Source organism: Panthera leo, chromosome C1, assembly GCF_018350215.1.
Source record: "Panthera leo isolate Ple1 chromosome C1, P.leo_Ple1_pat1.1, whole genome shotgun sequence".
Classification (NCBI taxonomy): Eukaryota; Metazoa; Chordata; class Mammalia; order Carnivora; family Felidae; genus Panthera; species Panthera leo.
In genome coordinates, this window is record NC_056686.1 from 201,664,430 (window position 1) to 201,676,674 (window position 12,245).

General features: G+C 42.7%; 1 protein-coding gene across 1 annotated transcript; it reads left to right on the forward strand.

The window, feature by feature from the left end:
* Window positions 1–7,999: 7,999 nt before the first annotated feature.
* LOC122228252 (40S ribosomal protein S6-like) lies at window positions 8,000–9,387 on the forward strand. The gene is given in 2 exon segments (XM_042953202.1): window positions 8,000–9,202; window positions 9,204–9,387. Coding segments are annotated over 2 exon segments (822 nt in total). The 5' UTR covers window positions 8,000–8,503; the 3' UTR covers window positions 9,327–9,387.
* The last annotated feature ends 2,858 nt before the right edge of the window (window positions 9,388–12,245 follow it).

A 12,245-nucleotide genomic window follows, 5' to 3' on the forward strand; every position in this document is an offset into this window, starting at 1 on the left:
CCAGGCTCTAAGCTGTCAGCACAGAGCCCGATGGGGGGCTTGAACCCACAAACTGTGAGATCATGACCTGAGCCGAAGCCAGACACTCAACCGTCTGAGCCACCCAAGCACCCCGATAGATGCTCTTTTGACCTGACCTTTCATCAGTTTTGGAGCAATGAAAGCTGCAAGCGATCTTACATTGCTCTTGACAGATTTCTCACGTAAATGAAAGAATACAAGAAGGATCAATAGTTATCTTCTAAAGCCCATTTGTGCCTTTATTGTAATGGACTAGGACACAATGCTAGGGACTAATTTTGAAAAGATACAAGTTTCAATCAGTGAAGTGAGGAGACCAAAGCATACCTCATATAGTAGTTACGAGGTTTAAATGAGGGGAAAATGTATGTAAAACACTTGGCAAAGTGATAACATATATAGTGCAGATTTCAAATGGATTCTAGGGGCACCTGGGTAGCTCAGTTGAGTGTCTGACTTTGGCTCAGGTCATGATCTCGCTATTCATGAGTTCGGGCCCCACATCAGGCTTGCTGCTCTCAGTGGAGAGCCTGGATCTCTGTCCCTTCCCTGCTTGCACTCTCTCTCTCAAATATGAACATTAAAAAGTAATAAAATGGATTCTAAAATAACACCACCAAAAAAATTCCTTCCATAAAGTAAGAGTAATCTAGCATGTTACTATTTCAATATTTTACAATACTATTACAATAGTGTGTGTCTATTACAAAACTGATTAAAATATAGTTTGATTCTATCCGTGGGATACCAAACCTGATTACTTAATCAAGATAATTAGCTTGGAAAGATTGGACCCCCTAACATTAGTTGTCAGGGAAGTACATTTAAAACTAGAATGATGCAGATTCAGATTTGTGTATATGCTTGAATGAGGGCGAAGCTACCATCTGTAGATTATGACTGAATCTCTAAGTCAGAATTCTGTCAAGGCCAAATGATAGGGCAGTGTGTGGCTGGGCCTCCGTTCACCCATTCTCCCAGGTGCCTGCTACAGGGGCACACCGGGCGGCATCCTGAGCGAGAGCCGCTCCTCCTGAGACACGGATGCGTCTGGAAAGGCAGCCGAGTCCTAGCACGCAAGGCACATTTATAGAGAACCTGGTGTTAAGCTGTTTGTAGAGCACTCGCTTCTGGGTCTGGGTTGCTGCGTAGCAGAGCAGTTCCCTCACTGGGGTCTAAGGGGTTGGGGCGGGGGGGGGGGGGGGGGGGGGGAGGGGACAAAACAAAAGAAAACCAAAATAAGAGACAAACTACAAGGATGCCCACTTTCAAAGCAGGATGGCTCAAAGGAAAAAGCTTGCAAATCCCACGTGTCAGTGAGGATGCGCAGCAAGTGGAACATGCATTGCTGGTGGGAGCGCAGAATGGTCCATTGGAAACCAGCTTGGTAGTTTCTTGTAAAATGAAACGTACCCCTAACATATCACCCAGCAATTCACTCTGCATGCAAATGTTCATAGCAGCTTTATTCATAATAGCAAACACTTGGAAACAACCCAAATATCCAACAACTACTGAAAGAACAAACTGTGATGTATCTACTCAATACGACTTAGGGATAAACTGATACATGCACCAATGTGGATGAATCACGAGAGCCTTGTACTCAAGCCAAAAACAAAGGACTACATACTTTGTGATTCCACTTACGTAACATTCTAGAAAACATTCTAGAAAAGGCAAATTGCAGCAACAGCATATCAGTGGTTGCCAGAGGCTGTAGATGAGGGAGGGGATTGACTGTTTAGGGGCACGTTGGAAATATTCTGTATCTTGATTGTGGTAGTGGTTACATGACTGTACATTTGTTGAAAGTAGTCAAATTCTACACTTCAGATGGGTGAGCTGTGTAGTATGTAAGTAAATAAAGCTAACTTTTTAAAAAGAACAAGGCAAAGATACCATTTCCTGATGCATATGCAAATTAAAGGGACAATGAGATAAAACTAGAATAATTAAAATTTAAAAGGCAATCAAGGGGCACCTGGGTGGCTTAGTCAGTTAAGGTTCTGACTTTGGCTTAGGTCATGATCTCATGGTTCATGGGTTCAAGCCCTGCCTCAGGCTCTGTGCTGACAACTCAGAGTCTGGAACCTGCTTCCGGTTCTGTGTCTCCCTCTCTCTCTGCCCCTCCTCCACTAGTGTTCTCTCTCTGTCTTTCAAAAATAAATGTTAAAAAAATTAAAAGGCAATCAAGAACAAATGTTGGAGAGGTGCTACAACTGGGGCTTTCACATACGGAGTGTAAAATGGTGCGACCATGTTGGAACACCAGGAGTTACTTGTGAGTTAACATTTATCTACTTATGAGTCCGCAATCCCACCCCTAGATAGTCCTCCTCCCAATAAAATAAGATGCCCAACAAAAATGGTTTTTGTTTTTAACTTTTTAGAATATTTTATTTATTTTTGAGAGACAGAGCATGAGCAGGGGAGAGGCAGAGAGGGAGACACAGAATCTGAAGCAGTCTCCAGGCTCAGAGCTGCCAGAGCCCGACGTGGGACTGGAACTCATGAACCGTGAGCTCAAGACCTGAGCCAAAGACGGATGCTTAACTGACTGAGCCACCCAGGCACCCTGCCCACCAAAAATGCTTATTGCAGCCTCATTCATAATAACAGAGTTGGAAACAACCCAATTCAATAGAAGATCAGATAAAATGGTCTGAAATACTACTACTCAGCAATAAAAAGAAACAAAACTACTAATCTATTCAACAACATGGATGAATCTCAAAAAAATTATGTTGAGTAAAAGAAGGCGATGCAAAAGAGTGCATGATGTATAACTCTACTTTGGTGGAGTTCAACAACAGAGGAAAATAACCTCTGGGGATTAAAATCTGAACAATGTTGGGGTGCCTGGGTGGCTCAGTCAGTTAAGCATCTGACTTTGATCTCAGCTCAGGTCTTGATCTCAGGATTGTGAGTTTGACCCCCACATTGGGCTTCATGCCCAGCCATGTAGCCTACTTAAAAAAAATTTTTTTTTTGGAAAAAAAAAATCCTAACAATGTTTCCTTCTGGGAGTCAATAGTGTAGTAAGGGGCACTAGGGAACTTTCTGGAGTGATAGTAATGCTCTATTCTTGAGGGGGGTGTTGTTTACATAGGTAATGTCAAGTTGTGCACTTAAGACCTGTGTGTTAATTTTTTTTAGTTTACTTATTTTCAGAGAAAGAGAAAGCACGAGTCTGGGAGCAGCGGAGAGAGAGCGAGCGAGAGAGAGAGAGAGAGAGAGAGAGAGAATCCCAAGCAGGCGCCACACTGTCAGTGCAGAGCCTGATGTTGGGGCTCAAACCCACAAACCGCGAGATCATGACCTGAGCCCAAGTCAGTTGCTTAACTGACTGAGCCACCCAGGTGCCCCTACCCTGCGCATTAATTTTAAGATAGCACTTTTAAGAAATTGAGGTGACACTGAAATAACATAAAATTAAGCATTTTAAAATGAACAATTCAGTAACACTTAATATATTCACAATGTTGTGTAACAACCACCACTATCTAGTTCCAAAACATTTTCCTCAAACTAAGAGGAAACCCCAGCACCCCTACCTCCAACCCCCACTTTCTGCTTGCTAGTTCTATAGTTTATCTATTGTAGACATTTAATATAAATGGAATCATACAATTTGTGACCTTTTGTGTCGGTCTTCTTTCACTTTGTATATATTCAAGGTTCATCCACTTTGTAGCATGTATCAGCACATCATTCCTTTTTATGGCTTAATAATATTCCATTGCATGTATATGTAGGGTCACAACCCTCTCGGGAGTTCCTGGTGTAGTCTGAAACCACTCCCCATAGGCAGTGGGCAGGGACAGACTGAGGAAAGAGGCAGGCCACTCTGTATTGGTAGGTGGCAATTTTAATAATAGCAAAGGGAACTTAAATACAAGGCTTATCTTGGTTGGCTGCAAGATGAATGGATCCCCACACCTACCCCGCCAAATCTTAAAAGCTTATAAAGAGGCCCTAACTGGGCTCAGCCACATATACCAGGCAGGTGTTTTCAGCATCACATCACCATCTCAAGGTTCTGTCCTTGGAACAGTCTCTGGGAGCAGAAAGGCAAGGGACTGGGGAGGGAGGGAAGAGCTTTCAAGGGCCTGGGTCCAGCTCACAGGTCAGTGAGTGGTCCTGTCTTTTTTTAATCAGTCCTCCAGCAATATATACCACAATTTATTTATCCATTCATCCGTTGATGGGCATTGGATGGTTTCTATTTCTGGGCTATTGTGAATAGTGCGATTGTGAACATGTGTGTATATGTATTTGTTTGCCTGTTTTCAATTCTTTTGGATATCGTATTAGTTTGCTAGGGCTGCTGTGACAAAGCACCACAACTTGGGTGGCTAGAACAATAGAAATACATTGTCTCATGGTTCTGGAGGATTGAAGCCTGAGATCAAGCTGTCTGTAGAGTTTGTTCTTTCTGAGGATGTGAGGGAAAATGTGTTCCATGCCTCTCTCCTAGCTTCTGGTGGTTTGCTGACAATCTTTGGCATTCCTTGGCTTGTAGACATATCACCCCAATCTCTGCCCTCATGTCCACATGGCATTATCTCTGTGTGCATATCTGTGTCTAAATGTCTCCTTTCCATAAGGACACCAGATTGAAATAGGGGCTCACCCTATTCTAGTATAACCTCAACGAGTTACATCCTTCAATGACCTTATCCCCAAATAAGATCACAGTATGAGGCACTGAGGGTCAGGACTTCAATATATTAATCTGGGGGCACACAATTCAATGCATCAGAAGTATATACCTGGGAGTGGAGTTCCTGGCTCAGATCGGCTACTGATAATGCTGTGACAATGACAGGATCAGTCTCGGTATGCAGCTCTCTAGAATAATTATGATAGTCCTTGAGTGCATGATATATTTAAAATTTGAAAGATAGTCCAATTGAAACCAGACATCCCAAATCTGAATGTTCTTTGGCAGAGGAATACAAATTTTAGACATCTCTCTTGTTGGGAAACTAATTCAAAACCAGGATCCATGGGCTTGGTAAGTACAGCCATCTCAGCAATCATATCTGAGACTATAGCTGATACAAATATCACTGATTCTGTTGCCTCTGTCAGACAGGAAAAGTCTCAAATCCCTAGAGATGAAAGAATTTTTTTTTTGCATTCCCTCTCTAGCCTAGACAAATTGCCCTTCTTATGGGTTGTGATATTAAAAGATGAAGTCTTTGACATTGAAAATCTCATCATGATGTATTTCAGAAGGGAAGTAAATCATAGTTCCTGGAGGAGGTATTCTAGACATTTTGTTAATTTGTGTACTTCTCTCCTTATAATGGATGCTTAAGCCAAACAAATTAGTGAGTTTCCCTTATGATTCAGGCATTGTTCTTGGTGTAGACACACATGTGCGTACACACACACACACACACACACACACACTAAAAACTTCTTTCAATATTGGTATTATTATCTCTTTTTTAGATAAGAAGAATGAGGTTCAGAGAGTTTAGATGACTTGGCCAAGGTTATTGAATGAATTAGTGAATGTATGTACCACCCAGTTTCCTAGTACTTTGTAGCAGTTACCAACCTCAGAAATCAATGGGAAGATCTAGGCTGAAGGAAGGATGGCCTGTGAAACCAAAAAAGAGTCAAAAAATGTTAGAAGATTGACAAATGTGACAGTGAATTAATCATACGATCAAAGGTGCCCTAACTGTTAAAAAGTAATAATTAAATGATTTATAAATGATGTTTAGTGTGTTTTTGCCCCATATAGTGTTTCTTATACATTTTCATCTACTGAAAATGATGAAATAGACAGTATATGGCCATATAAAAACTTATGCCAGTTGTCAAAAGGAGTTTCCAGCACCATTATTCTAATATCTATGGCACATTCCCAAACTGTGGGTTTGGAAATGGAGGTTTGGTTTTCTTCTTTACCTTTCCTTTTCTTTTCTTTTGTCTCAAGATTTACTTTACTCATACTACGCTAAATTAAGTGGCCTGTGTTGACTCTAGAATAAAATGACCTGCATTTACACTCACAGATCTCCTAGTGATTACATACCCTAAACGTTACCTCACTGTATACCTCAGAGATGCAGCTGTAAAAAAAAAAAAAAAAAAAAGACCTCATAAAATGGAATCGAGAAGTTCAAACTGCAAATTACATTGTATTTTATTTCTATGAGAAGTCAAATTCAAGACCAGTGCTATATCCATCATAGCGAACAACCGGCAGCTAATTAATTCTACAGAGACACTTGTAGTGTCATTAAAGAGTTTTGCCAACTCTCACCTGTCACCTATCTTTTTTTTTTTTTTTAAGTTTATTTATTTAATCTGAGAGCATGAACAGGGCAGGGGCAGAGAGAGAATCCCCAGCCGTCAGCACAGAGCCTGATGTGGGACTTGAACTCCTGAACCATGAGATCATGACCTGAGCTGAAACCAAGAGTCAGACACTTAACTGACTGAGCCACCCAGGCGCCTCCCCCACTGCCATCTGTCACCTTTCTTGACAAAAACCCTCCCCTAATATTGCAGATGGTAAACCAACTCCTCAGTATGAAAGAAAACATATGTTTGGAGTCATGAACAGTTTTTAAGAGAGACAGCAATAACATTTTCTAATTTAAAATCTACATGATTGTTTCGAGACAAGATGAAGTAAAAGGGATTGGATTTATACTTCTCCCAGGAAACAGGTAAAAAAATTGGACAAAATATGAAACAATGAGTTTCAGACCCTGGACAACAGGCAGCAAACCTGAGAGATGGGAAACAAAGCATGTGACCTTGTGGTTGCCCCAGCTTACTGCCTGGAGAGAGTTTCTAGGCCAAAGCTCAGGGAGTTGGAGGCCAGGGGGAGCTTCTTAGAGCCCCTGAGTTGAAGAAGGGGAACTAGGAGTTGGGGAGACCAGGAATTCATAGGCAGATTCTCAAAGAAGAGAGCTACACCCAGAGAAGGGACAGGGAAAGTGTTCAGGAGATCTACAGAGGAAACTTTTCTGTCTTCAGCTGAATTCTGACCAGCGCATGCTTGAGAAAACACCACCCACACCTGAGGGGAAACCCACCTAAGGGAACAGTCCTCAGAACTCATATAGGGACGGGAATAGATTATGCCCCCCCCCCAAATAGATTGGTTCCCCCAATAATTCACGGGACATCAGATTGAACATTCAGAGGTATATAGCCTCAATAATGGGGAAAAATTAGTCCCAGACTAAATAAAGTCTGTTCTAATCCCACCTAACAGAATTTAAATCTTTAAAAAATATTTTTTTATGTTTATTTCTTTATTTTGAGAGAGACAGAGAGTGTGAGCGGAGGAGGGACAGAGAGAAAAACACAGAATCCTAAACAGGCTCCAGGCCCTGAGCTTTCAGCACAGAGCCTGATGCAGGGCTTGAACCCATAAACCGTAAGATCATGATCTGAGCGAAAGTCGGACACTTAACCGACTGAGCCACTCAGGCCTAACAGAATTTAAAATCCACATGGTTGAAATAATTTATTTCCCATCTTTGGAGACGGTTGTCTTTCCATCTGGCCCCTCAATAAATATTTTGTAAAGTTGAATAGAGATTTTTACTTTGTCCAGATTTCAGCATCCGACTCTCCAGTTAAACAAGTGCAAAGGAAGACATGGGTGAGAACATCACAGAAGTAAAATGAGGTGTATCAATAAATGTATCGAGGGGTCAGAATATCCTGTCCCCTTCAAGGTCCTTCTAGCTGGACTAAGAAAAAATTGAGGAGCGCCGGGGTGGCTCAGTCAGTTAAGCATCCAACTTTGGCTCAGGTCATGATCTCACGGTTCGTGAGTTTAAGCCCTGTGTCGGGCTCTGTGCTGACAGCTCAGAGCCTGGAGCCTGCTTCCGATTCTGTGTTTCCCTCTCTCTTTCTCTGCCCCTCCCCTGCTCATGCTCTCTCTCTGTCTCTTGCTGTCTCTCAAAAATAAATAAACATTTTAAAAAAAGAAAAAAAATTGACATGAGACAAATTAACAGAGAAAATAAAATTTAAGAGTATATGTACAAGCAATCCAAACAAACATGGAAATTCTCATGTCAGGCAAAATGAGGGATATATGTCATCCTGAACTAAGGAGAAGCGGACAGGGATCTGGGACTTCAGAGGGAAGGAATGCACATCACAGGGTGATAACAAGAGCAGGTGTTTGGTAGCTGTTTTCCCTGCCATACAGATGGGTCACTCAGATAGAATTTATCTGGTAATAACCATTGTTTTGGGAAAGATCCCCAATTTAAATTCTTCTAAGTAGTTAAGGGAGGGGCAAAACTTTTATTGAGCCCACAGGGCTTTAATTGCCCTCAGCTTGAAATCATCTTCATGCCAAAGTGGCCCATCTTGGGGCAGCCTGCCCTGGGCCCCTACACATTCCATTTCTATATTTTCTCCTCTGTCTTGCTCGTGTCCCATTTAGCAGCAGGTGAATCCAACTCTCTGGGTAAAACTATAAAATCTAATGTCCCCATCAGTGCTTAGAACATGTGATGACAAAACTCTTTTTCGTAGTGCCTTGGAGGTGGTAAGCAGCTTTAGGATGAAACTGAACACGTCCTTCCAAGCTGCTGGCTGCCAGAGACTCATTGACGTGGATGATGACCGGAAACTTTATACCTCTTACGAGAAGTGTACGGCCACAGAAGTCGATGCTGATGCTCCGGGTGAGGAATGGAAGTGTTATGTAGTCCGCAGCTGTGGTGGCAATGACAAACAAGACTTCCCCATGAAGCATGGTGTCTTGACCCATGGCCGCGTCCGCCTGCTGCTGAGTAAGGGACATTCCTGCTACAGACCTAGGTGGACTGGAGAAAGAAAGTGCAGATCTGTTCAGGGCTACGCTGTGGATACCAACCTCAGTGTTCTCAACTTGGTCATCGTGAAAAATGGGGAGAAGGATATTCCTGGACTCACGGATGCTCCTGTGCCTTGTTGCCTGGGGCCCAAAAGAGCTAGGAGAATCCGCAAACTTCTCAGTCTCTTTAAAGAAGATGATGTCCGCCAGTGTGTTGTGATGGGGCTCTTAAACAAAGAAGGTAAGAAACCTAGAACCAAGGCGCCCAAGATTCAGCGTCTTGTTACTCCACGTAACCTCCAAGGCAAATGTCGGCGTATTGCTCAGAAGACACAGAGTTCTAAGAAAAATAAGGAAGAGGCTGCAAGAAGACACTAAACTTTTGGCCAAGAGAATGAAGGAGGTCAAAGGAAAGCGCCAGGAACAGGTTGCCAAGAGACAGAGGCTGCCCTTTCTGCGAGCTTCTACCTCTGAGTCCAGGCAACAATGAGATTTTCTGGGCGCCTTGGTGGCTCAGTCAGTTGAGCATCTGACTCTTGATTTCGGCTCATGTCATGATCCCAGAGTCATGGCATCTAGGCCCACTTGGGCTCCATGCTGAGTGTGGAGTCTGCTTGGGATTCTTTCTCTCCCTCTCCCCCTCTCCCCAGCTCTCTCTCTCTCAAAATATAAAAAACAAAATAAAAAAAAGAGATTTTCTGGGATGCCTGGGTGGCGTAGTTGGTTGGGTGTCCGACTTTGGCTCAGGTCATGATCTCGCAGTTCAAGAGTTCAAGTCCCATGTCAGGCTCTGTACTGACAGCTCAGAGCCTGAAGCCTGCTTTGGATTCTGTGTCTCCTTCTCTTTCTGCCTGCCTCCCCCTCCCCCTCCTGCCTTGCTCATGCTCTGTCTCTCTCTCTCTCTCAAAAATAAATAAACATTAAAAAAAATGAGGTTTTCTAAGAGTAACAAATAAATAAGATCAGACATCAAATCTCAAAAAAAAAAAAAAAAGAGCATGTGCTAGCAATACTGGAAACTGTTTAGCCCCTCATTTTGAACAGACAATTGTACCTATTGTTTGGTAGCATTACTGCATCTGTTGCATCCACACGACTCCTGAAACAGAATGCTGCAGGCAACAGTGACAGTCACAACAAAGTTTATTACAATGAGAGGCAAGGCTGACCGATCTGGACCAACACTCTTGATAAGAGTGTGGCTCCGAACAGCCAGGGTACAGAGTTTTTAAAGCCGATCACATCGTTTTATCATTACCTGGGAACAAAACAGAGAAACAGTTCCCAGATGAGTTAGAAACAGTTGCCAGATGAGTCAGAAACAGTTATCAAATGAGGTGATTATTTTAGACTTTCTGCAACTAAGTTGCAACCAGTGGGCCTCCTTGACCTTGTCTCTGATGCTCTTTTTTTGAGCTTTTGTTTCCTTCATTGGTAAAGCCTGATTCACAAGAGTATGAAGTATGATTTACAAGAGTAAAAGCAAGGCTGTTATCTTTTGATCTTCAGTGTCAGAACAAAGTTGTTATTTTTCAAGCTGAGCGTTAGCCCTACACTACAATTTAACCCTTACACATCCTTGTTATACAATTATCCATCCACACAATATCATTCAGGCATCGCACCTCTCCAGGGACTATGCTGGTGATTCTGCCACCCAAGACATTCGCTCCCCAGCTCAATGGCACTATTCTCTGAAGCTTCGTTCCGAGAAACTCAGTAATGTTGTTAGAATTGTAAGTTAGTCTTCCAAGGTTGGTCCCATAAGCCTTTTGTTAAAATTGTGGGTTTGTGGGTTTGAAAATGGAAGTTGATCCTTTGGTTTTCTTCTTCTTCTTCTTCTTCTTCTTTTTTTTTTTTAACTTTGTTTACTGAGAGAGAGAAAGAGAGAGAAGAGGCAAGAGAGAGGGAAAGAGAATCCCAAGCAGGCTCCATACTGTCAGCGCTGAGCCTGATGCGAGTCTTGAACTCATGAACGGTGAGATCATGACCTGAGCCAAAATCAAGAGTCAGACACTTAACTGACTGAGCCACCCAGTCGTCCCCTTTGGTTTTATTCTTAACCTCTCATTTACTCTAGTGAGTACACTTTGTCATGGGTCCAGCCAAACCTTCTACTATCCTTCAAACTCTCTACAAACCCTCTAACAAGCTTCTAGATTGAGGAATCTTGGAGGGGGCAGGGTACAAATTATATGCACAGCTAGGGGCATGGACACAGAATCCAGCTTTCCTCTCTGGAATGCCATGCCTAATTTCCCACGTAACTCCTACCTATTTCAGCCCTGGGCTGGTCTGGGTCTCCTGCTATCTGTCTCTTTTTCCTTTCCTTCTTTCTCTCCTTCTCTTCCTCCCTCTCTAATTTTTTATGGTGGTAAAATATATGTAACATAAAATTTGCCATTTTAGCCATTTTAAATGTACAACCCAGTAGCATTAATTACACGCGCATTGTTACACAACCATTATCACTGCCTACTCCAAATATTTCATCACCCCAAACAGATGGCTAGTGTGGGAGGCTGTTTTTTCCAAAGCTACTGCAACAATATCTCTGAAAACACGTGTAATCTACAACTGGTCTCACCATTCTTCTGTTAGGAATCAGGGTCTGATTTCCCGCCTCTTGGATCTAGGAGAGCATGTTACTGCTCTGGCTGAAGAGTATGGCAGAAGGGATGCTGTGTCCCTTTTGAAGCTGGGTAATAAAAGATGACGCAGCTTCTGCCTTCTTCTTTGGAACATTCATGCTTGCAGCGCTGAGCTGTCACGTAGTAAATCCTACTCCCTCGAAGCTGCTGTACTTTGCAGAAGCCAAGCCACACAGAAAAGCCATGTGAGGACGCTCTGGACAACAGTGCTTGGCTCTGAGCCATCAGGCACTTCCAGATTCTTCCAGTCCCTCGGCCTTTGAATCTTTCAGACTGAGGTTTCGGACATCATAGATGAGCAGAAACAAGTCATTCCCACTGTGCCTGCTCCAGATTCCTGGCTCACAGAATCTGTACGCATAATGCAGTGAAGGTTGTTTTAAGTTGCTAATTCTTTGGACAGTTTGTTATGCAGCCATAGCAGAAGTCTAATACAAATTATTGGTTTTAATGCATAATTAGAACACGTTAGCTCCATTCACTCCTTCCTTCTTTTTGCATTATTGTTGTGATTTAGAATATTACGTATAGCCAGTCATGCAGATGGCCAAAATATATTTCTCATATAAATTTGATCTTCATCCGTGGTTCGTGGCTCACAGCTTTCAAGACCCTTGGAATTTCCTGAAAGAGACAGAATGAATGGGGGAGGAGCAGAGAGGGAGAGAGACACAGAATCTGAAGCAGGCTCCAGGCTCTAAGCTGTCAGCACAGAGCCCCATGCAGGGCTCAAACTCGTGAACAGTGAGATCATGACC